At 40.0% G+C, this 26,623-nt stretch overlaps 1 protein-coding gene and 1 long non-coding RNA gene across 4 annotated transcripts in view; both read right to left on the bottom strand.

Annotated features, from left to right (window-relative positions):
• LOC138947691 (IQ calmodulin-binding motif-containing protein 1-like) overlaps positions 1 to 26,623 on the bottom strand; it is a 41,185-nt gene that overhangs the window by 13,876 nt on the left and 686 nt on the right. Inside the window, exons 2-8 of the mRNA XM_070319219.1 lie at positions 8,285 to 8,447; positions 7,724 to 7,862; positions 6,092 to 6,191; positions 5,643 to 5,742; positions 4,647 to 4,742; positions 4,157 to 4,231; positions 2,554 to 2,662 (exon numbers count right to left, since the gene is read on the bottom strand). Coding sequence (XP_070175320.1) covers positions 2,554 to 2,662; positions 4,157 to 4,231; positions 4,647 to 4,742; positions 5,643 to 5,742; positions 6,092 to 6,191; positions 7,724 to 7,862; positions 8,285 to 8,447 — 782 coding nt within the window. The remainder of the gene's footprint in view (positions 1 to 2,553; positions 2,663 to 4,156; positions 4,232 to 4,646; positions 4,743 to 5,642; positions 5,743 to 6,091; positions 6,192 to 7,723; positions 7,863 to 8,284; positions 8,448 to 26,623) is intronic.
• LOC138947688 (uncharacterized) lies at positions 9,773 to 26,524 on the bottom strand. Of its 3 annotated transcripts, none has more exons than XR_011449760.1 (8): positions 26,349 to 26,524; positions 25,329 to 25,480; positions 23,454 to 23,579; positions 19,580 to 19,682; positions 15,124 to 15,247; positions 14,196 to 14,307; positions 12,974 to 13,087; positions 9,773 to 12,444 (listed from the first exon to the last, which is right to left on the bottom strand). It is a non-coding gene; the product is annotated as an uncharacterized lncRNA (long non-coding RNA). The 3 variants fall into 3 exon arrangements; XR_011449758.1 differs by having other exon boundaries at positions 23,479 to 23,579; positions 26,349 to 26,517; XR_011449759.1 differs by having other exon boundaries at positions 23,479 to 23,579; positions 25,329 to 25,444; positions 26,349 to 26,514.

A 26,623-nucleotide genomic window follows, 5' to 3' on the forward strand; every position in this document is an offset into this window, starting at 1 on the left:
GAGCTGTATAAGCATACTTTACTCAGCTAGCTTACCTGCAGGCAAGATTTCCAACATTTGCAGGTGTTTCTCCTTGAGGTGTATCATCATCTTCTGCCTCTTGGCCAGCATGCGGCGCTGGAGTTCCGTCTGCACCTTGGTCTCCAGCAGCGTGTGCTCCTCTTTTGCCTTCTTCAGTCTGAAAAAAACGACCATGCAATGTTTATTTTCTGAATGTGTTCTAGCAAAGTTCTATTCAATGAAAAACAGGATGGACAAATACACAGACATATACAGTGGAACTTCCCCTTAAAGACCTATAAAAAATCAGAGAAAACAGGGTCTTAAAATGGAGGTAAATTTAAAGAGGTTATGAACAGAAAGTATAACAAGTCGCGTAAGGCGAAAATACAACATTTAGTCAAGCTGTCGAACTCACAGAATGAAACTGAACGCACTGTAATTTTTCAGCAAGACCGTATACTCGTAGCATCGTCAGTCCACCGCTCGATGCAAAGGCAGTGAAATTGACAAGAAGAGCGGGGTAATAGTTGCGCTGAGAAGGATAGCACGCTTTTCTGTACCTCTCTTCGTTTTAACTTTCTGAGCGTGTTTTTAATCCAAACATATCATATCTATATGTTTTTGGAATCAGGAACCGACAAGGAATAAGATGAAAGTGTTTTTAAATTGATTTCGAAAATTTAATTTTGATAATAATTTTTATATTTTTAATTTTCAGAGCTTGTTTTTAATCCAAATATAACATATTTATATGTTTTTGGAATCAGAAAATGATGAAGAATAAGATGAACGTAAATTTGGATCGTTTTATAAAAATATTTTTTTTTTACAATTTTCAGATTTTTAATGACCAAAGTCATTAATTAATTTTTAAGCCACCAAGCTGAAATGCAATACCGAAGTCCGGCCTTCGTCGAAGATTGCTTTGCCAAAATTTCAATCAATTTGATTGAAAAATGAGGGCGTGACAGTGCCACTTCAACTTTTACAAAAAGCCGGATATGACGTCATCAAAGACATTTATCGAAAAAATGAAAAAAACGTCCGGGGATATCATTCCTAGGAACTCTCATGTAAAATTTCATAAAGATCGGTCCAGTAGTTTAGTCTGAATCGCTCTACACACACACATACACCACGACCCTCGTCTCGATTCCCCCTCTATGTTAAAACATTTAGTCAAAACTTGACTAAATGTAAAAAAACAGGGTCTTAAAAGGAGGTTCCACTGTATACCCACCCAGACACATGAGTGGACACACCAACAAACACACATACATATTGGGCAACCACACACATACATTCTGTACTGACAAACACAAGGACCTCAACGCTCACAGAGTTTGTGTTTGGGGCGGGGATATAGCTCAGTTGGTAGCGCGCTGGATTTGTATTCAATTGGCCGCTGTCAGCGTGAGTTCGATCCCAGGTTCGGCGGAAATTTATTTCAGAGTCAACTTTGTGTGCAGACTCTCTTCGGTGTCCGAACTCCCCCCCCCCCCCCCCCCCCCGTGTACACTACATTGGGTGTGCACGTTAAAGATCCCACGATTGACAAAAGGGTCTTTCCTGGCAAAATTGCTTTGGCATAGTTAATAATTGTCTACCTATACCCGTGTGACTTGGAATAATAGGCCGTGAAAGGTAAATATGCGCCGAAATGGCTGCAATTACTGGCCGTATAAAATTTCATCTCACATGGCATCACTGCTGAGCGCCTAGAACTGTACCCATGGAATATGCGCGATATAAGCCTCATTGATTGATTGAGTGTAACATGCAACTGACTATAACATTGAACTGTAACACACATGAACAGACATATGGGTGCACACACCAACAAACACAAACACACACACACACCTACGTTTGCCAAAACACACACACACACACACACTAACACACACACACTGACAGGCACCAGAACCTCAAAACTAACAGAATTCGAGTACAAGGAAGGAAAGTACATATAACTGACATATAAAAATAACAATCACTTACCGATATGAACGGTGGAATTTGGCAAAAACTGTGTTGGCCTTCAACAAACGACGTCGGGTCAACACTCCTTTCCATATCGCCTGGATGTAGCTGGCTGCCTCAGTCTTCATCTAAAACATGACAAAAGTACAACAGTTATAGTGGCACATCAGAAATATATCACAATCAGAATATTTATTGAAATTAAAAAAAAAAGGTTTTATTTTTGTAATGTTTGATGGTGTGTGTGTTATGAAGGATTCGCTCGGATTGTGGACTCAGGAGACAGAGGTAAAATACATGTGTGTTTATTCAGTCTCTGTCTCTTTTAAAGTATGAATTAAATCTTTCTCTCTCTGCATGCGTGCTTGTGTGTGTGTGTAAGTGGTTGTGTACGTGTGTGTAAGAATGAATCATGCCATCTTTCTTTCAACAGAATGTTCTAACTTACACAGTATGTCCACTGATAAAAACAGGGTGTGTACTTAACATGAAAGCTGTTCTGGCTCTAATTTTTTTCAGTTAATTACGAATGCCAAAAATGACATCAGCAAGTGTTTGATGACGAACCTGCATCTGTGCTCTAATGGCCGAGCCAGAGTCCAGAAGTGTGTAGAGTTGTTTGAGGTCCCTTTCAAACCCTCGCCCTTCCCACCGTCTCAGCAGTGGTCGCAGCCCCCTACAAAACAAACAGTATTGTTGATTCACATGGAAAACAGCCAGAAAAGCGGGAGGTGCACGGAACAGCCACTGTCGCTGTGTTTTCACTATTCCAATCAGCTGCTAAGCTATGACTGTGCTCTAAAAAGTCACAAGGCTACAACATCTGTGTGTGAGGCGAGATCAAAGGCAGGTCCATTGTGATAGCTGGGTGGCCTTGTTTATAGACATTGACCTTCTTCCCAGGGGTCATTGACCCAGTTTTAGCTGTGAGAGGTGGTTCCCCTTTCATATGAGAGAGGAAACACTTCCTGCCCCCGGGTCAGTGACCGAGTTTAACCTATGGGAAGTTTAACCTATGGGGCGGTCTCTTTGATGTCTTGAGAGGAAACTTGGCCAGGGTAGTACATGCACCAGAACTGGTGGACACCATGAAATCGGAGATTGATCAGAATGTACATGTACATGCTTTTACACGACTTTTCAAATTTTACTTCTAAAATTGTGACAGTAAAGTGAACATTTGAACTATGCCTCTATGGATTATATCATGAAGCTGTTGAAAACATGCAGAGATTGTACTCTCCAAGGAAAGATCGATGGGACGATCATTTGAAGGTGAGTGGGAAAACTTGTCTTAAGGCCATTTAGGGTTGAAAACTCTACAGCGAATTACTGATATAACGAACTAAAATGTATCTCCCTTGAGATTCGTTGTACCCGGACTCCACTGTACAGTATTGGTGAAGTTAATGCAGGGGAACCCCCCTTTTAAGACCCTCCAATTCAAGACATCCCCCCTTGCTTGTTCACATCTTCTCTTCATAACCTCTGCAAACTTGCCCTCATTTTAAGATTCCCTCCTTTTTAAGACCGGATTTTTTCAGATTTTGTAAAGTCTTAAAAGGGGGGTTCCACTGTAGACACAGGAACAAGAGGTGTCCTCCCAGAGGATGGGCCTCACATCGCAGGTACCGCTGTTTCCACATTGCTTCAAATATCTGCTTGGTCTTGCTTGCATGACAAAGTTTTAATTGTAACTCAGGGAATATTTCCTTGGAAATCATAAGCACTGCAAAAATGTAGCTGAAGGAACTGCTCTACTAACTCACTTATTACATGGTGAAATTTATGACAAAACAGACGAGTTTTGAGAAGAAAGGGTTTGATTCAAGCGAGCCAAATGCGTGTTAGTGATAGTGACTGCTGCTATCGGGAAATCTATTTTGAATAAAACATTTATGAAATTTCTTCAGGGTCTAACCCTGACGTGACCACCTGGACCGATGAGAGAAAGCACACTTGAGAGGCAGAACAAGATACAGCCCACATCCTACAGGATTGCAAGAGCCTCCAGCCCCTGAGGAGTGAGACTTGGCCCAGGCCGACGCCTCTCCAAGACAAGCTGCACATACACGTGGAGGCTCTACAGAAGACCACCAGCTTCATCTCTGGAGCTGGAATCCGAGTGTTAAAAGTGATTGACAAGAAGAAGAAGAGAAACCACACTTACTTGTATCGTGAGAAGAGAATCTCCACCAGTGGTTTGTGTTGTTCACAGAAACGCAGAAGACATCTCGTTGCACTCCTGGTAAACACAAGAACCATGATGCAAAAAATTATGTTTACCTGTTCTCAGTATCCAACCACTGCTACCTGTGTGATGAGAACTACAAAATTTGTTACACCATCTGTGCAAAGTATATTTTCTGGATAAGCATCACTTCTCTCCTACATTGTTTCACAAAAGCAAAACATTTGGTTTAACTTTCACGCAATTGGTTTCTTTACCTTTGTTTATTTTTTCCTAAAACTGCTGAACATTTTCAACAAGAACATGAGACCTTGAAATATCAATAACCTTGTCTGGTTTTGGATTTTGTTTGTTTACTTAAAGTCTCAGTTCTCAGACACAAAAAATCCAGTTATGAACAAGTGTCTATTTCTACAAGACCATGACAACTGTGCAAGGGTGATGTACAGAACAGGTTTCAGGGACATACGCTGCAATGGAGATGTCGGCGTTAACGGACAGCTTGTAGATAAGTTCATCCATGAGGTTGAGCACATCCTCCTCCTTCACTTTGGACAACACTTTCCTGAAATCAGACAAACCAAATATCAAACCAACATTGAAAACAACAGTGTTTTATGACCACGAAAAATCTTCAAAAAAATTAGGTCCTTGAAGGGAGGGAATCTTGAAACCGGGGTGAATTCATAGAGGTATTCAATATGAGGCTTATATCGCGCGTATTCCGTGGGTACAGTTCTAAGCGCAGGGATTTATTTATTTTTTTAATTTTATGCAATTTATATTGCGCACATATTCAAGGCACAGGGATTAATTTATGCCGTGTGACATGGAATTTTTTTTACACAATTCATCACGCATTCACATCGGCCAGCAGATCGCAGCCATTTCGGCGCATATCCTACTTTTCACGGCCTATTATTCCAAGTCACACGGTGGGCATTTTTATCTATGCCTATACAATTTTGCCAGGAAAGGCTTTTTTGTCAATCGTGGGATCTTTAACGTGCACACCCCAATGTAGTGTACACGAAGGGACCTCGGTTTTTCGTCTCATCCGAAAGACTAGCACTTGAACCACCACCTAGGTTAGGAAAGGGGGGAGAAAATTGCTAACGCCCTGACCCAGGGTCGAACTCGCAACCTCTCGCTTCCGAACGCAAGTGCGTTACCACTCGGCCACCCAGTCCATGGAGAGGAATCTGTGAAAGCAAAGTGGGAAGTAACAAAAGGCGGAGAAGGAGGGGGGGGGGGGGGTATTTAAAGGGGGTGCTACTGTAAATTGGTTTGATACATTTTAAGCATATTTTGGTTCAAATAAGATTATCAGTGAAAATTATGTTATGTCCTACATAATTGACAACATATGCAAAACATTCAGTGTTAATACAAACAAGTTTTAAAGGAGAGGGGGGGGGGGGGGGGGGGGGTCACTGTATATCAGAGAAGCAAAATTCATAGTTACCCATCACATCTGAGCATCTTCTCCATCAGAGCCATCACCATGTTCACTGTCTTGGCCTCGTCAGTCACCAGCAGTTGCAGTAGCCATGGACTCTTCATCCCTATATATGAAAAATATTGTTTTTAAAATATAAATCACACACACAATACACTATTGTAACAAAATCTGTTTACCATCTCTGAAAATCTAAGAAAACCAGGTTTTACACCAAGGACAAGTTGTTTGGTACTACTGTGTATGAACTTAAACCTCTGGGACATGAACCCACGTGCAAGACAATGCAAATAGTCTGGAGACTCGTGGCAAGAAAACACCACAAAACTTCAAATTCTTGAACAAATTGCAGACGGCTACCTTGCTCAAACACAGATCCAAATACTTCTCATGATCATGACATGCAGATTGCTCAGGTCAGTCAACAAAGCATACATTCCTAAAAGTGAGCTGACCTTCTTCGCACAGCAAGTAGTATGCAGAAATCAAACGTGTGATGGAATCCAGGACGTCTCTGAAGTTGACGACCAGGACTGTCCGCTCCTTTGCAGTTTCCTGTGCAAGAAGAAACCATGCATGTAAAAATACATTATTGCCTGAAGACAAAATAGATAAGACTGTGCATAAGTATGCATGTACAATGGTACCCTCCATGACAGGCTACCTGCAATGTAGGGTAATTTTTGGCTGTTCCCAAGAGTGTCCTTTTATTACAGGTACCAGTGTATGTGTTGTAACTTTGTATGAATCAACAAAGCTGCTACATCTGATATACAGGGTTCATACAGACACCTGACAGTGAAATTCAAGGAGTATTCAAGGAGTTTTCAAGGAGTATTTCCGGTATCCCAGCTCCACCATGGCAGGCTCCAGAGAATCAATCAGGGTGGTTGCATAAGCATGTCCAAGAAATTTGGAAGCGTAGTATTCCGTTTGGACTTGCTGCCCGTTCCAGCAACGAACAAAAATGTCAAGTTGCTTCATTTTGATGTGCTTGTTCAACGTTTCGTCGAACAGAAGAACGTATCCGGATTCCTCCTTCACTCGTTTTTTCAGCAGCGAATGAAAATATGGCGCAAGGCCGAAAGTACTTAGATACCTGGTCTTCCCCTCGCCACATTGATATCCCTTCGCTACTTGGCTGTCGGGGAACATTGCCTGGAACAGTTTGGAGTTGTTCTCACACGACTTGAAACTGTAGTGCGAGTTCACAGCGTTCATTGTCCACATGACTTCCGATTTTAAAACAGCGGTCTTGGTGCAAAATGATGAAAGAGTCCGAGAGGACGTTGGCATCGCGGGACCCGGGGTTGCAGTTACAGAAGCAGACTGAGAGCTTTGCGATGACGTTACAGAAAAGAAGTTTGCAATCGGGACTACAGGTGCAGACGCTTTTAAATTATTTGTGTGTTTCTTTCCTTTTGCGTGGCTAACCAGGGCTGACTCGCCCATCACTGAAATATCCACACGTGCTTTGCAGCATTTGCAAAAAGCCTTGTATTTGTCGCAATCCCGCTGGATCCAATCCTTGTATTCCTTTTCCTCCAGCCATCGTGGGTTAAAAAAGCACTTTCCACCCGGCATGACTACGACTTTCGACCGGCGATGGCTTGAAACGTTGTCACAATGAATCGACACCCTGCTTCTTCAGAAATGGCGCTAAAAGCTACCCGGATGAAGGGGAAGTAATCGGTTTCAACTTCCCTTCGCACGATGGCAGACGACACACGACTTGCACACAACACGCACACAATCGATATAAATTGCTGAAAAACTTTAATATTAACATTTTTTTTTTTTGTCTGCACTTCAGAATTCAAGGAGGTTCAAGGAGGTTAAACACAAGAATGACCATTTTCTCCAAATTCAAGGAGATTCAAGGTCCTTGAAAAGGGGGTTGAAAATTCCAGGAGATTCAAGGAGATTCAAGGAGCGTACGAACCCTGGATATATGTAAAAGAGAATGAAGGTATTATCTTTGGTAGCTAAGACCTCGTTATCTTCACATTTCTAGAAATTTCCAAAGTCAACCAGTCAAATCCTGGACATTTGCGGCAAACGCTGTCTCTTGTCTGAGCAACATTTACCTGTGCATGAGGGAGGTTGGTGATCTGTTGCTGGATGTGTTTAGCCAGAAGGAACAGATGTTCTGTGGCTTTCGGCAGCTGTACGTCATGAAATTCTTTTCTGTCGGGTCCCACCAGCTCCATCCCACAGCTCGCTTGGCTGCAAATGATCATTTTGCACATTAAATAAAAACTGACAGTGGATAAAAGTTGAAATTCAAAACAAGAGTATTTTTCATATTTCACATGACAGGTTTTCAAATTCACAAAAACTAAAAGTCAGTTTACGAATCAGCTCTCAAGTCTGTTCATTACTGCTGTAGGTCTTCTGTTTCTAGCTCTAATCTGTCCTCTACTCTGTCTTTGGGAACAGAAATGGTAACACTAACAGTCAGAAGAGTTAGTGCTACAAATCAACATTCTATTTCCCAAACATACCCCCCCCTCCATCCCCCGGAAAAAAAGTTTAGTGGATCTGAAAACAGAAAGTAATTTTTATTGATCACCTTGCAATAAGCAGTGTGCTTCCATTCTGAATTACCACCTGGAGTGTGAAATTTAGTCTGACACTTTCAATATTACCTGATGAGCATGGCCAGTTTTGCAGCAGATCTCCATTCTCCTGGCAAGATGGAGAAGTCTTGGCGAATAATGATGATGAGCATGTGCAGGATGTTGTATTCCCATACATCCCTTCGGGCTGCCGTTCCTTCTGGGGTACCTGCTGGGGCACTGTCTAGTATGTCTGAAAATAAAGTACAAGCAATTAAGAATCATTATAAATTGTTCACTCCGTAACATAATTTGGTTATTTACATGCAAGGAAACCGGCTAGTTCGTCCTGTTTGCATAGACCTTTTCGGTATCTGAGCAGCTCTTGCAAGATATATATCCACAAGATACGTTCTCTGTTATGCCTTGAATGTCGCGAGAACTTCAAACCTCTGCTTTTGCAGCTCAGGCGAGATCGCTGTACCACGTGCTTTGCTATGCTCTGAAGTTTGCGAGAGTTTACGAGAGCTTGGAATACCGATAGGGTCTATTGTTTTGTCGGGACCTTGTTGCTGCGCTAGGTAGCACGTTATAGAGCCCCATGCACAGCCCCCCGATCATATTCTCTCTCTCTGTCTTTCTCAGTTTATCTGGGTTGTTCTTTTTTCCCACACACACACGCACATTACAGAGGTTAAACTCTTTATTTCTGTCGTTTATGCCATTTCAAATAGATCAGTTTCAAATTGTCTCCATTTTGAGTGTAAATATAAAATAGACCATGACGCGCACATCTGCCCAAGTAAAAAAGTACCACACTTTGTACTATAGTATACTATAGTAAAAGTACTATGAAATACTATAGTTTACTACAGTAAAAGTACTATGGTACATTGAATTGTACTACAGTATACTATAGTTTACTATAGTACAAGTACTATGGTACATTGAATTGTACTATGGTAAACTACAGTTTACTATAGTACAAGTACTATAGTATACTATAGTACAAATAGTACTATAGTATAGTACATTACTGTGTACTATAGTACTTTGTGGTAAATGTACTATAGTATACTATAGTAAACTGTAGTACAATTAAATGTACTATAGGATTTTGCACGCTTTTGTACCACACTGTACTATAGTTTACTATAGTAAACTATAGTTTACTACAGTACATGTACCACAGTTTACTGCAGTTTACTATAGTAAACTGCAGTACAGCGTGGTATTTTCGTAGCAGTACAATTGTACTATAGTACTTTTACTATAGTTTACTACAGTACAGCGTGGTATTTTCGCCGCGGTACATTTGTACTATAGTACTTTTACTATAGTTTACTATAGTACAGCGTGGTATTTTCGTAGCTGTAAAATTTGTACTATAGTACTTTTACTATAGTTTACTATAGTATACTGCAGTACTTTCTTGTAAAAGTACCATAACCTTCCAAATTTAACGGGACGTAATTGTGACCCTAATTTTTGCTGAATCAATTGTTTTGTGTGAATTGAATGTGTGCGTGCATGATCAGGCCAGTGGCTGCAGTCACTCTGTCACATTTGGCAAGAAAGTAAAGGTTCATCACATGTTTATTTTAATTTTTCGGCCGAGCATTAATAATCAAAATTATGTAACAACATTTCTAAATATCCACTCACATGTAAAAGACACAATTTGTCAATTAAATAATAATTTTAAAAAAGGTGTCTATCTTGCACAGTGAGTTACCAAGCTGTTGATTTTTGGTAAATGTCCCAAAGCAGAGACAGTTTTAATTCAATTTTGTTATAACCCTGTTAACCAGAACAAGTAACAACAAGAAGAGCAAACGCTCGATCGAGTCACTTTCGCAGTTCTGAATATTATATGAGGCATCAGATGGACAGGAAGAAATTGCTATTCACAACACAATGAGTCACGTTCACATAAAATTTGAGCCCGGTCACTTTTATAGTTTCCGAGAAAAGCCCAACGTTAAGTTGTGTGTTGCCGAACAGAAAAGGCTAGTTATCTCCCTTGTTTTTCTGATAACGTTCGTAAAAGGCTACAGATGTAAATACTTTGATGTAAAGAATAATCCTACAAAGTTTCAATCACATCCGATGAACTTTGTCAAAGATATAAAATGTCTAATTTTTCCTTTGACGCTGACCTGTGACCTTGAAAAAGGTCAAAGGTCAACGAAACCATCGTTAAAGTGTAGAGGTCATTGGAGGTCACGACTAAACAAAATATGAGCCCGATCGCTTTGATAGTTTCCGAGAAAAGTCCAACGTTAAGGTGGTGTCTACGGCCGGCCGGCCGGCCGGCCGGACAGACTAACACTGACCGATTACATAGAGTCACTTTTTCTCAAGTGACTCAATAAAAAGCACAAAAGAGATTTAATTATTATAGCACTCTTCTTTGTGGGAATTCATCTTTAGCACAACACATATTTTATCAAAATTATCTCCCCTTCAGCCAAGTTAATTTCTATGATTAGCTTTGAAAGTGACCATGCCTACATGATAACATCAGTACATGAAAAAAACCTGTAACCTGCATCTGGACGTGACAAGAACCTAACTCTGAACAATCAAGTGAGACAATAATTGTCACTATTATTGACCAGAACTCTACCCCAATCTGACCTTGAAATTGATTAATGCAATATATCAAGCTGACTTGATGTCATCCAACCCTGTATGTGTGTGACTTTACATAGAAAAAGTTATTTAGTTACAAAGATCTTGCTTCAAACACATTGAAAATAATACTATTTCTCTGTTATTATTTTTTTTTTTAAAAGAACTCAACCCCTCTGTGAACTTAAAAGTTTATGAGGGTCAACTTGACATGGGTCACATCTAGAGGTCATCCAACTTCAATAGCCTGTGAAGTATCAAAGATCTAGCTTTAAAAACATTTCAGAAAAATATGAACACATGCTTTTGCAACACATCCTCGATATTTGTCAAAAATGTGGTTTTGAAAAAATGCCACATGTGGTCATGTTTGAAATTGATCAAACCATAGCAGTGTGTTAACTTTGTAAATTCTACCTTGAAAACCATCCAAGCAAACAACAATGTTCAATTCTGTCTACCCATTGTAAGTCAGCCTGATTAGTCACCAGGGCCGGAATGTATGTGTCCAGGTCTATCTTAACCCGGGATAAAAGCTTAGCTCGGTCTATCTATCCCCAGGATATCATCGATACTTTAGCGCAATGCATGAGTCGAGACTACAGAAAAGATAACTAACCCAAGCATTCCCCTCAATCTATTTTTGGCATGGGGATTTCCGAATCTCTGCGCATGATAGAATGTCAAGGTTGTTCTAAATTCAGGAATCCGCGTTCGAAAGGTGACGTCGCTCTGTTCTAAATGATCAATGTAGACGTTGACGTCATGAAAAGCGTGACGAAATGTTTTTTTGAACTGGGTTCCGGTCTTGTTCTCGTGCCATTGTTTTCTTCGCGTTGTTGTTTTCTTGTGCAAATTCACATTAGGTAAGGCAAAATGCGGTCCAACAAGGACATTTGTTCTAGGATTCAAGTGAAGTAAGTTGGAGGGAAAGGGAGGGGCTGGGTGGATCGCCATTTCGACTTGAAGTTCAAATTCGTTTTTAACACCGGCAGTGGTCACACAAATCAGCGCGGCAAAACCGAAAAGTTTTTAACAGTTCATATACATCAAACAGGTTATTCCTGTGTGTGAAAACACGGTTTCTTAGCACTTGAAGTGCGACCGCCGCCATGTTGTTTTTGAACTAACCCCGGGATAAGAGACTTATCAGTTCTCTATCCTCGACACATACATTCTGGCCCAGGTGAGTCAAAACTCACTGAATGTTCAATGGAGAGTATTCAGCATGCAACCAGAAAGTATATAGTGTGGCTTATGTCCCTTTTTTCCAAACAGGGTTACAATCATATATGGCAATAATCAAATGCAATGTTCTCTGTCCTCCACATCTGTTTGATTTGTGATTGGTGTCCAGATTATTTGCTACAGGCATCTGATTAAGTTTATAGTAGCTGATGTCCGGTTCCCTTAGCCAGTGACATATGCTTTCCTGTTCTGTAACTTGTATTCATGTTCGCCGATGGCACCCGCTGAACAGTTCTGGTTGTTCTCTAATGGTATCTGCTTTGACGTCTGTAAGTGGTATCAAGGTCCTTCACCATGCACATATCTGCCGGGAAGTCAACAGGAGGCTCTCTTGCATATGACACCCACACCAGAGCATGGAATGGAACCTGCAATGACAGCAGTATGACTATGAGAAAGCATGCTAACTGAAGCAAATAGGGCCATACTTTAACACTTTCTACCCCACCTATGTTGACCAAGTTATCTTTAGCCGAGACCAGCTGTGCTGCAGCAGGTCACTCAGAATTGTGGTAACTGTGTAGGAACTGTGCTGGAATGCAGGCGTTAGATCGACATTACAGGAAGTGACTGTGTGTACAAATATATCTGTACCAGGTCAGATTGAGCCATATGAGTGGGTACGGATATATCCGTACCTGGGAGACAATGAGTTAAGAGAATGATAATGAAAGCTAACTTAAAAGTGTTGTGGCTTTCAGTGCATATCTAACTTATAAAACTAAGGGCTCCGAAACAGCTGCACCGACTGAGACGGTGGTGGTGGTGGGCGTTTGAAACGTGCTGGTGCGTGTGTTTGTGCTTGCATGTGTGCAGGCGTGAATGTGTTTATCAGTATATCTGTGTGTGTGTGTGACAATTTATTAATACAATAAATGTATATACATCTATACACACCCAAGAAGATAAGGTGCTCAGCAGGTCTGCACTCATGTACGTTGATCCATTATGTCGGAAACAGGCAGAACTGGATCCTCCACCCGACAGTCACTGCTGCAGTGCTGCTCTCAGCTATAAGCAAGAGAAAGCAGCTTGAGTGTTTCATCGCATATAATTCAAGTGTTTGCATACTCCATAGCACCCCCCGCGGGTTAGGGGGAGTCCCATATTGGTTGGGACGAGAAACAATTTACCCGATGCTTGCCAGCATGTTGTAAGAGGCGACTAACGGTTCTGTTTCTCCTTTTACCCTTGTTAAGTGTTTCTTGTAAAGAATATAGTCCATGTTTGTAAAGATTTTAGTCAAGCAATTTTTAAGAAATGTTAAGTCCTTTGTACTGGAAACTTGCAATCTCCCAGTAAGGTCATATATTGTACTACGTTGCAAGCCCCTGGAGCAATTTTTTGATTAGTGCTTTTGTGAACAAGAAACAATTAACAAGTGGCTCTATCCCATCTCCCCCCTTTCCCCTATCCCATCTCCCCCCTTTCCCCGTCGCGATATAACCTTGAATGGTTGAAAACGACGTTAAACACCAAATAAAGAAAGAAAGAATACTCCATAGCGATTAGCTGAAACTAAGTTTTCTATTTAGCTAAAACTATTAGAGGAATACCAAAGGGGTGGCATATATGTCATCCAAAATGTAAGGCAATTTAAAGTGTGATTGACGGACAGAAGCGTTTCAATGATACAAATAGAGAACACTACATGGCCTACTGTGTGTTACCAGGTTTACAAAAGTAAAAGTGAATATTTCAACATTTGAAAAGCAATAAGTGTAAATCTGGTGCCACACAGCAAGCCATGTAGTATTCTGTTTTCATCCTATGTACCGGAGAGATAACCCATGTAATAACTAAACCATACACCCACATGTGGGAATATCATTGAGGTCATGTCAATTTAGCTAGTCTGGCAGGGACCTCATATTCCACTGCTCATGATTACAAAGTCACAGATGCTAAGTCATTCTTGCAACACTTTTGGGCTTGCCATGAGAATGAAGTTTGTCTCGGAGATTTTGCATAAGCAGTGGAAAATGACATCCCTGTCAGGCATGTTGTTTAAACCAACCTCATTTACATGATAGACACGCCTGTGAAGAGATGGTTCATTTATCACATGGGTGGTATCTCTCAGGTAGGCAGAACAATATATCTAATTGCACCAATTTACCTCAAGTACTCAGCAGGTCTGCACACATGTTGATCCATTAGGTCAAAAAACCACCAGAACTCGATATGTTGCCCAAAAGTCACAGATACCGTGGAACCCCCAACTAAGGATCCTGAAAAAATAATTAAAAATGAAGAGCCAACACTTGTACAAATGATCTGTCTTTGTACATACAAGCACATGCACAAATAAATCTGCTTGCACTATGCTGGCTTATAATAGGCATGTGTAATAAAAATGATTTTGGGGGAGCTTCTCGATTCAACGGGAACTTTTGTTGTTGTCAAAAGCAATTTATGCCTCACACATTCTCTCACTCTAAGACTGAACTATGCATTCAAAATAACAAAGGCTAGTTTGTGAAAAGACACTGATTTAAAACGAAAATTTAAAATCAATTATTATATAATCTGTTCTGGGGCTTTTTTCCAGGTCTTTTAATTGAAAAAAAAAATGTCACAAACGATAACGGACACATTTTTCAATCCAATGAATCTTTGCAGCACTGTTGGCCGGACAGAAATGACAATATGTTGACAAAGCCGTGTTAAAGACATAGCCAGTCCTACCTTGGCGCAAAGAAGTATGAATGGTCTCTGTGTACTCTACAGTCTCTGAATGTGGCCCTATGTAAAGCACTTGCATGCTTTTCGCTAAGGCGATTCTTGACAGATTCTTCTGGATTTTAGCTTACTGATTTGCCGTAAATGTGTCTAAATTTATGCCAAAATGCAAACAAATCAGCAAAGAGGCATAAGCGAAAGAAAGCAGTTTGAGCTTCATGGCTTAAACTTAAAACTTAAACCAGAGTTAGTATTGCGTTCTAGTTTAAACAATCCTTGGAGGGTATAGGAACTGCATGTGTCATACAAACTTTCAGGCGATCAAAGTGGGCCTTTTAATAATATAGATACAAATATGTACACACCCAGGAAGCTCAGGCGATCAGCAGAATCTGCATACATGTTGATCATCCATGAGGTCAGAAAATGAGCTGAAGTTGATCCTTCACCCAACAGTCACTGCTACAGTGTAGCCAACCATTTAGAACTCTGAAAAATATTTAAAGTAAATCTATTAAAAAGAAGAGCAAATATTTGTACAAAATATCTGCTATTGCATAATAATGAGGTTGTTCTTTGCTACTGGTGACAAGTGGGGGTCATGCTGCTCACACAAACATGCACATATTTCAATACAGTCCAGGGGAGAAACTGGTCACAAAGCACCCAGTACATAAAAGAGAGATAGTAAAATCACCACAATCAAAGAAAATACTACGATCATTCAATACATGCGAGTTGTTCTTCAGTACTACTGACAGAAAGGGGGAAAAGTGGTCAAAATTCAAATCTTTAGTTTTGTTTTTGAAATATAGCTTTTCAGAAAGCAGAAATACTGCAGAAGCAGAAGTATCTGATGTACATAAGAAAAAATCACTGGTTCACATGGTTCTTAAATAATCTAACTTTTAAAGCTGGTTCTTGTGTGTCTGTGTGTAAGTTTGTATGATGACGATAGGACCCGAAACGGCTGCACGGACTGAGACAGGAATTGCAGAGAATGTTCTTTGCCACTCGAGTCGTGTCATAAGGTAGATCTACTTTTGGAATAGTAAATTTGAAAGGATTCTTTAAAAAAACAGCGGAAAACATTATATACCCTGTGAGCTATCGAGGATCCTCCCCGTCTGGGCTGTCGAAACATGGTCTTGTTAAAAGACGTTTTCAAATGGTTAACGGGGAGATACACTCGAAGCACATGTAGCGAAGTTATGTTGCCAAATCATGACAGATCAACATTTCACTACACGGATCGATGCACACAGTCGAAATAGATGTGACTTTCAGACGACCGAAGACTACTTACTAGCAGACGACAAGATCTAAATATTTAGATCAGTGAGAGCAATCCGTTGAAGAACAGTTACTCCGCTTATTCGTCTTCAGTTAAGCTTATTTCCCCTGCCATAAGTTTCCTTGCAGATCTGCAGTCGCGTAGTGAAATGAACTAGTGTCATCGGAAGATTCTTCTCAGTCAATGATCAAAGCACAGTAAGTTCTATGCTGACAAAAGTCACTTTTGGAAAACACGACCATTGACTTCATTTATGAGCCCAAAGGTAACAATATCGACAAGAATGTACGCATTTGACATTAAATGAAACATTCATAGACAGTTTCCAACTCACCAGATATGCCAAAGAGCCTTCATTCGTGAAAAACAATGATTTTAATCCGACAGGTACATGTATCGGAAACAATCTCTTGGTAACCAGCTGCGTTTCTCCTTCGGAAGCGACGTGACGGCGCCACATTTGTTTGTTTATGGCTGTTTATCGCGAAACAACACAGTTGAAAATTGTGTGTAAAATATCATAAATGTGTGGCGTGTAATCTCCGAATCAGTTCATTATCCGCGTTTCGATGGTAATTCAGTTAGCGTGGAGTTACTTTGAATCGAAGGCGAAGGTAACCTGCGTTGCATGTGGGACCGCGTGAGCAAATTTAATTGCAATATTTTATACAGGAAGTAAATTTCAATGATTCTGGTTCAGTCTTGTAGATCTGTTATGCAGTGTTTTGGAAGTGTATCTGCTTTTCTACTATGAAGCACATTTGGAGTGAAACGCTGATCGAAGTGGGGTACCCTATGTGGGACATCAGCCGTATGCAGATTACACCTCAGAACACTCTCGCATTTCACAAAGACAACAATAATTTGCAACATTTCTAGGACTGCATCCGTTTTATAAGATACTATTTAAACAAAAACAGCACAAACACGACTATTAACAACAACACAGAACGGGAGGTAAGTCTTCAAAGACGCACCAAGTGTGCGTTCCCGTTTTTGGACGCCATTTTTGCTAGCATTTTCACAGTAAATCTTAATATTTCCATATTTATTGAATGAATTTGGTATTTTCTTGATTGTGCCGATTCTCCTATCTCTCTGTCATGTACTGGGTGCTTTGTGACCAGTTTCTCCCCTAGAATGTATTGAAAAATGCGTCCGTGTGAGCTGACCCCCACTTGTGACCAGTAGCAAAGAACAACTCATATGGTAATATTAAAATCTATTGTGAAAATGGTAGCAAATGTGGCGACCCAAAATGGAAAAGAACACTAGGAGTGTCTTTGCCGACTTACCTCACGTTTTATGTTGTTAATAACAATCGTATCTATGTTCTTATTGTTTAAATATTATCTAATAAAACAGAAATGTTGCCATTTATTAGTGTCTTTGTGAAATGCGAGTGTGTTTCAAGGCATAACCTGCATAGGACTGATGTCACACTTTGAGTACCTAACTTTGATCAGCGTAACGCTCCAAATGAGCTTCAAAGTAGAAAAGCATATACACGACCAAAACACTGCATTCAAAATCTATAAGACTGAGCCAGAATCAATTAAATTTACTTCCCGTATAAAATATTGCTATCAAATTTGTTCATGCCGTCACACATGATGCGCAGGCTACCTCAACTCACACTGAATTACCCTGGGAACGCACTGATTCGGAGATTACACGCCACACATTGATATTTTATACACAAAGTTGAACTGTGTTGTTACGCGATAAACAAACAAATGCGCGCTGTCACGTCGCCATGGAGGGAGATGTGCAGGTTACCAAGAGATTGTTTCTGATACCCGTCTGATTACAATCATCATTTTGCACAAGTGAAGGCTCTTTGGCAGCTCTGGTGAGTTGGAAACTGTCTATAAATGTTTCATTTAATGTCAAAAGCATTCATTCTTGTCGATATCTTTGCCTTTTGGCACATAAATGAAGTCAATCATCATGTTGTCCCAAAAAGACTTCTGTCGGCATAAAATGTATGGTGCTTCATTGGCCGAAAAGACTGGACAAATCTTCCACTGCAGGGATGTCGTTAGGCGTCGGACATCGGACATAGACCGATTTAGAGGCTCAAATGTCCGATTCACATAGCCGCATGGCGGTCAGATGTCCTACGGTTTTGAACTAAGCGCTGGCATTGTCCGATAAGAAATCAATTCCTTCGGACAGCGCGATATTCGTTAATGTTCCTTTCAAGATACACATTTTCAAAAAGCGACCAAAGCGACCAAGCACTCTCGCATACAGGTGCACTGAAGTTGTGCAGTGCGGATCTTGCGTTTGGGTGACACCCGTCTGCAGCACATTAAAGTTAGGAGTATGGGAGACAACTCCAACTGACTAAGTCTTGCTTCTGCTTTTGCTTTCAGTTCGAGACATTTTGACGAAGCGCACTGAGTTATGCCACCAAAAAAAATCTAAAGCCTGCCAAAGTTCAACAAAAGCTGAACACATTTGACTATTCAACGGCATCCTGTGCTACATTAGGGTCAAAAACAGGGGGAAACACGGCGAGTGTCATTCTTGAAAATGAAAAAATCCTGACGTCCTATTGAAATTTCTGAAAGCGGTCAAATGTCCTATTGATGCTGAATATATATCTAGGACATTTGTCCTTTTGGTATGAATTTGTAGCAACATCCCTGCACTGACACTAGTTGCTTTCACTACATGAATTACAAACCACAGATCTGCAAGAAAACTTAAGTTGGTGTCACACGGGCGATTCAATCGTGAGATTTATTCCCGCGATCCAATCAGGAGCTGATCGCAGATCAAATCGTAGGCCAAATGTAGTTCAAACTTGTTGAAGATCGACTGTCCTTCCCTTTCTTTAAACACTCTCGTAAATCACAAAACATCTGCTGAACCTGTTACATGATAATTGTTATACTGACGGGCGCTGTGGCGTGGTGGTAAGATGTCGGCCTCTTAATCGGAAGGTCGAGGGTTCGAATCCCGGTCGCGGCCGCCTGGTGGGTTAAGTGTGGAGATTTTTCCGATCTCCCAGGTAAACTTATGAGCAGACCTGCTAGTGGCTTATCCCCCTTCGTGTGTACACGCAAGCACAAGACCAAGTGCGCACGGAAAAGATCCTGTAATCCATGTCAGAGTTCGGTGGGTTATAGAAACACGAAAATATCCAGCATGCTTCCTCCGACTGCCTTAATGGCGGGGTAAAAACGGTCATACACGTAAAATTCCACTCGTGCAAAAAACACGAGTGTACATGGGAGTTTCAGCCCACGAACGCAGAAGAAGAAGTTATACTGCATCCTACAATTGTACGTATGTGCTGCTGTAATTGAACCAGGCTCCTTTCTGTGCACAATTGGTTTTTGTTACACCTGTGTCAGAATGCAAAATTATCTCATATTTTTTTTAAACATTTTACACATAAAAAGAGCAGCCAGGTCGTTGAGGTTGGTATATTTCCTGGAAGGATTATCCTTTCCCGTGTAAAATATTATATTGGTCTCTCAAGTGATTTACAAGAGAGTGAAAACTGAAATACTCACACATGTTCACTGTCAAACAGAAGAGTGCAAATTGTTCCATGACATTTGCTTTACACCCTTGGAAGTCTCCCAATCATTCCTACTTGTTTTGCAGTTTCACAACCTGCAAAATAACAATCAAACTAAGGTAATGATCTTCTTCCTCCTCCTCAGTCTCTTTCTAAGTTTCTACAACAGAATAAAGATTAAAAATCTAAACTAAAAGAGTGTTTTAAAGTAGTAATTATATCAAATATAACTGTTAATCAAAACTGCACACAGTTAGAAATCTGTACGTATACAACAAACTTAACAAAAACGAATTCCTAAAGAAAAACTGCCAAAACACCTTTGAGAAAGAACAGTTCCAACAGCCAGGCTGCATATCTGCATACACAGCAGCAACAACAAGGAACTTAGTCGATAAATATCGACAGGGGGCGGACAAATGGTTTACATGTGAAATGTGTGTATATGGGTGTGGTTCTGAAACAAACAAACCATGTGAACCCCCCCATCCCACCGCTCGCGGGCTGAACGACTGACGTCACATGTCGCTTCGGTCTTTTCCAGAACACCGCGTGTACATAATACACAATTCGATCGCGTAGCACTGCCAATGCACATTTTCGCAACGAAAACCGTGCTACTGTTTCTTGTGTGTTAAATCTGAAAGCAATATAAGTGAACGAACAATTGAAAACTGATATCACGTTACTAAACTCCCAAAAGTAATAAATTACTTCTGACTGCGGTACACAATACGGCAGTCACCTCTGCGAATGCTGTCGAAGAATCTAACCGAAAGTAAACATTCTGGGAATCTACGCGCATCGGCCTTGACGCAAGTTCAATACTGAACCAATGAGCGCGCCGCGGCGAAGTTGGCCGCTGTAAGTCTCGCAGCGCTGGCTGGCTGAGCGAGTTGGTCCAAGCCGCACCGTAGATCAGATTAGTAGGTGCTTGATTTTGGTATTTTGATTTTACATAACATTAAACCTTTCTTGGGGTTCATGGTCATGGCAACAGCCATAATAATATTATATCATGTATAATATTACATTTCAGCATATTTGAATTACATGTCATCATACCAAACTGTCATACATTTTTATTCCTACATCATTCTGATTGATCACAACCAAACCTACTATCAGTGGACACATCCAAATGTAAGCGCCTGTTCTTGACAACTTTTAATCGATCTAAAAATAGCAACTTGCTGGGCCCTTTGCCGCCAACAGACACTGTTTGGCCTGTAGGTAAAATGTACAATGTATTTTCTGATTTCTGCACAAAAGCTTTTTTTCTTTTTTCTTTTTTTTAACATAACAATGTTTAATGTCACTGTATGTTTAAAAGACCATGGTCATATTTGTAAAAAAAAATGTTAAATTAGAAAATAAATAACATTTTGGTTCATGATTTTTCCTACACCTGTGCTAAAAATAAGAAATAAAAATGTCGGGTATATAAGTCACTCAAATACAGCTAGGTATGAATGGCTCGGTTTGAGTTTGTTGCAGTTGACCCTGCACAATGCGACATATCATGTTTTTGTTGAACAATTTTGACGTCACCCCTCCCATAGGGTGACGTATTTCACAACTTCCTGTGTTACACAAACTCTGTGATGACCAATTTTGACGTCACCCCTCCCATAGGGTGACGGATTTCACAACTTTCTACAGATGAACAATGTTGCCTTCACCCCTCCCATAGGGTGACGGATGTCACAACTTCCTGTGTACACAAACTGATGACGTATTTCACAACAAAATGGCGCTGCCCATGGTCAACCTCTAAACTATCCGTATAGAATGGGGGCGTCCTCGCCCCCATAACAAACAACAACAGCTGCGAACGGTTACGTTGTCGAAGCAATGCTAATGCAGCAGAACAAATCAAATCAAAGAGTAAATCATACAACTGAACTTCGCTTGGACCAACGTACAGGGAGGGGGGGTTTGCGGTGTGTTTAGCGGGCTGCGCATGCAAACTGACACAAGATCAAGATGATCATGTGCCTGTGGAAAACACAAACGCAGACCAGCAACAACTAAATAAAGCGTACTGCACAAAAGACATCAACTTGATCAAGATATATATACATACTGCAATGACTCGGTGCTCTCTTGTAACCAGTAAAGCCATTATTATGAAAGAAGAAAAACTGCTCAATAGGAACAGGAACTTCGCTCGAATGTCGCCATTACGAATCGCAACGAACGCTTCTTTTCTTGACAGACTTGTCAGCTGCTAAGTCACATGACACATTTTCGATCACATGTCTTCTGCTATGATTACATTAGGGTCGCTTGGTTCAGCTTGATGCAAAAAAATGAAACAAGTCGCGTAAGGCGAAAATACAATATTTAGTCAAGTAGCTGTCGAACTCACAGAATGAAACTGAACGCAATGCAACGCAGCAAGACCGTATACTCGTAGTCCACCGCTCACGGCATAGGCAGTGAAATTGACAAGAAGAGCGGGGTAGTAGTTGCGCTAAGAAGGATAGCACGCTTTTCTGTACCTCTCTTTGTTTTAACTTTCTGAGCGTGTTTTTAATCCAAACATATCATATCTATATGTTTTTGGAATCAGGAACCGACAAGGAATAAGATGAAAGTGTTTTTAAATTGATTTGGACAATTTAATTTTGATAATAATTTTTATATATTTAATTTTCAGAGCTTGTTTTTAATCCGAATATAACATATTTATATGTTTTTGGAATCAGCAAATAATGGAGAATAAGATAAACGTAAATTTGGATCGTTTTATAAATTTTTATTTTTTTTTTACAATTTTCAGATTTTTAATGACCAAAGTCATTAATTAATTTTTAAGCCACCAAGCTGAAATGCAATACCGAAGTCCGGGCTTCGTCGAAGATTACTTGACCAAAATTTCAACCAATTTGGTTGAAAAATGAGGGCGTGACAGTGCCGCCTCAACTTTCACGAAAAGCCGGATATGACGTCATCAAAGACATTTATCAAAAAAATGAAAAAAACGTTCGGGGATTTCATACCCAGGAACTCTCATGTCAAATTTCATAAAGATCGGTCCAGTAGTTTAGTCTGAATCGCTCTACACACACACACGCACACACGCACACACACACGCACATACACCACGACCCTCGTTTCGATTCCCCCTCGATGTTAAAATATTTAGTCAAAACTTGACTAAATATAACAACTTTTATTGGTACACGGCGAGTAGGTGGTGTGCTTTCTGCCAGCTACTGAAGCCGCGCGCGAGGCAATGGGGCGTTGCTCTACTCTGACCTTTTATCGGCCACGCACGGTCCGATCAGTACATCCTCACTGTTATCCCCCACCCCCCCCCCCCCCCCCCCCTCCCCTTCATTTTTCTCCCTATGAATTTTGTGTGTGTGAAAACATGTAACAGACAGTCCCAGGATTCGTATGTTTAAAGTGAGATGATATGGCTATTGGTAAGCAAGTAAAACTGACCATGCATACAGCCTTTATCAAATTATTTTGTTACCTTTTTTCCCCCTCCAAACTATACTTTTATTTCAAATATAAAATTTTCGTTCTTTTTAGATCGGGCCAGGAACTCCACACGCAAATTTCGTATACTTTCGCCGGATCAGTTTTGAAAGTTCCCAAATGTAAAATATGCAACTATGATGCTAGTGACATACGATATGAAAGACAAAACAAATCCTTAGCAGAAAAAAACAATGCTTCAGCGGATGATGACATTATTCAAAGTTGCTGCAGAAAAACAATTTTCTTCTGCAGCGGCATTTGTTTTTCTGCAGAATAACCGAATAAAGTCATAATCCGCTAAGGATACAAAACGATAGGGAGAGAAACACAAAGAAAAAGAAGAAAAAAAGGGGGAGTGTATCAATTGAAACCTTTCTGAGAAAACAACCACCCAACCATTATTGAACTATGATGTTCTTCGTGCAGCAGGGCATAAAGCCATCACAAGTCCATCGTCAGTCCTCATCGAGGTGCCGGCTGTGGGGTGTGTGTAGAATCTGCGCAGAAATTAAACAGGCAACCTGAACAGCTGTCAAGCCATTATATTGTGATACACACACACACACACACATACACACACACACACACACACACAGTAACTGTACACAGCATTGTGAAATGATTTAGAAGAGAGAGAGAGAGAGAGAGAGAGAGAGAGAGAGAGAGAGAGAGAGAGAGAGAGAGAGAGAGAGAGAGAGAGAGAGAGAGAGCACGCCAATGCAATCGTAAGTAAGCATCATTTGGTGGTCGAAGCAATGTCGCGGTACACTGTGAACCTGTCGGTTACAGGATTTGAACCCCCCATGAACCCATGCACCAAAAGATAACACAAAAGGAAATATGACCGTTTTCTTTCTTTTTCTCCTTGTTAATTTCTTAGTGACACTGTTTTATGTATTAGGAAAAGCAACTGAGTACGGGGCACCATGTGTTTATTAATTCTATATTGTGCATTCTATGCATGTAATGTGTTCTATGCATAGAGAATGCATTCTATACGCATAAAATAGCTTTCTTTGTGCATAGATCTAGAATGCATTATCTGCCCACAGAAAGCATTCTTTGCATAGAATGCTTTCTATGTGCATAGAATGTATTCTTTAGTATTATGCATTTTGTATGTGAACCAACAATTCATTTGTATAACATAAATGTTTATTCTCTACGTCGAATTGAATTATATAACAGGGAATGACATTCTTTACATTGAAAGAATTCTATGTTATAGAACAAAATTCCCTGTTATAAAATTCATTTCTATGTTACAGAATTGATTAGTTTGTGATAATACTGATATATCAGTTATCACAGAATTTGATTCTTTGTGTACACAATAATATGAAATGTTCACAATGTATTCCATGTGTACATTATTCTTTGTGCAAAATGCATTCTATGTGCCGCGCCGCAATTCATTCTGTGATCACCATAGAATGCATTTTACAGATATAATTTAATTCTATTGCAATAGAATTAAATTCAACTACTTTTTTTTTTTAAACAAAGAATCAAATTCAAATATATGAAATCTTACTCTGTAACAAAGATTCAAATCCTGTAAGTATAGAATTGAATCCAATGTATAGAACTACATTCTATAGCATTTATATAATAATATTTCATGTTATACAAATACATTCTTTGTTCAGATACAAATTTACGATTGACACAGAATGCATTCTATGCACACAATGCATTCTATGCGCATATAATGTTTCTAAGAACATAGAATGCCTTCTATGCGCATAGAATGCATTCTATGCATATAATGCTCAATATGCAATTAATGGACATATGGCGCCCCCATTTCACAAAGAAACGGAAAAAATGATTTTTATAGCTACTGTAGTTGATATTCATGAACTTGACGTAGTAGCTTTCACTCCAACGTGCTCTGTGGTATTCTGTTGGGAAGCTGCAAAGACCAAATGCAATCAGAAATCGTCTACTGATAGCGCAGCAGTAGAATCTACTGAAAGTGTAGCAGTAGAAGATGAAACTGTGAAGAGAAAATGATGTCGGTAGATCTATACACAATGAATCCCATCGTCCGTTTCCCCGTTCATCAACTCTCTCAGGGACATAGACAGGCACAAACACATAGTATACTAGGGACACACACACACGCCGCACACACACACACACGCACGCGCGCATACTTCATACATTATCATTGAGTGGAGACCCCGAAGTAGTTAACATACATGTGTACAATCTATGATCACATAAACTTACATAGAACTTACCAGCTAGGGTTGAGAAATTATTCTGCCAACTTCAATTGAATGGTTCTGCGTCCACTGTGATTCACTTCTTATCTGTTGACTGGACGTAGATCTAACTCTGGGCGAGAACCGGGTGGCTGAACAGAGGTGAACACGGAGTAAACAGGGAGTGACTGCAAGCGAGATAATAAACTAAGAGTAATACCTAATATACTGGACTCGCAACGAAATATATAAACAAATGACAATGGACAACGTTTCGACCTAAAGGTCTTCAACAGGTAAAAAAAATGAAAACAACAATACATTTATAACAAAACGACTTATCAGAGATGGCGATGCTTCACAGCGCATCGCCATCTTCTCTGATAAGTCGTTTTGTTATTTGTATTGTTGTTTTCATTTTTTTTACCTGTTGAAGACCTTTAGGTCGAAACGTTGTCCATTGTCATTTGTTTATATATTTCGTTGCGAGTCCAGTATATTAGGTATTACTCTTAGAGGTGAACACTTCAAAGTAAAACCAAAGCTGTAAATCAGTCAACAGTGTGTTCAAACAAAAACAAACTGCACATCTTGCTTACCACACTGGGAAGATCGAGATTCGACCACATGATACATGTACACTTTGTGATTTCCTGATTTACTCCTCAACCGTTTGTTGTGACCTCCCGTTTGTTCACAGATCTAAATGCAAGGAATGGCATTTTCGGCTAGAGAAAAATAAAGATGTTGATACAATCTAATCAACCCGTACTCCTCTGACTGTGTTTTAAATACAACTCTTCAATCATAATTTTGCTATCCATTTTGTCGGACTTTCTAGCAGCAATTCAAACAGAAAATAATGAATGCATGTTGCATTAACTAAAAATATCACAAGAAAAAATGGAGTAGATCTAACGTAACTATGAACAAAAATGACAAGACGTTTCTCTACAACATGCCCACAAATGTTTGATCCCAGGTAGCACTCACATTAGGAAATGGGCTTTTGTTATAACATGGACACAAAAATTATATATATACTGTCTCACTTACCTTGCAAGTGTGAACAAACAAACATGAGTTGAACAGCGCGCTCTCAGACTTTAAAAAACAAAATGGCTGACAGTAACTCACAGTTGTCTGTTTACCGCATTTTACTGTGTGAGCAGAGATGAAGTGCTTGACATTCATTCTTGGAAAAGTTTCCAAAAGGACTAAAAAATGAAATTGAATAAATCATAAATATAAAAACAGTATTATTCTGCAGATGTATTCATGTTACATGCACGTTTGCAAAATGAATAGTGCATGTCCTTCGCGCAATGATA

This window comes from Littorina saxatilis, linkage group LG14 (assembly GCF_037325665.1).
Source record: "Littorina saxatilis isolate snail1 linkage group LG14, US_GU_Lsax_2.0, whole genome shotgun sequence".
Taxonomy (NCBI): domain Eukaryota; kingdom Metazoa; phylum Mollusca; class Gastropoda; order Littorinimorpha; family Littorinidae; genus Littorina; species Littorina saxatilis.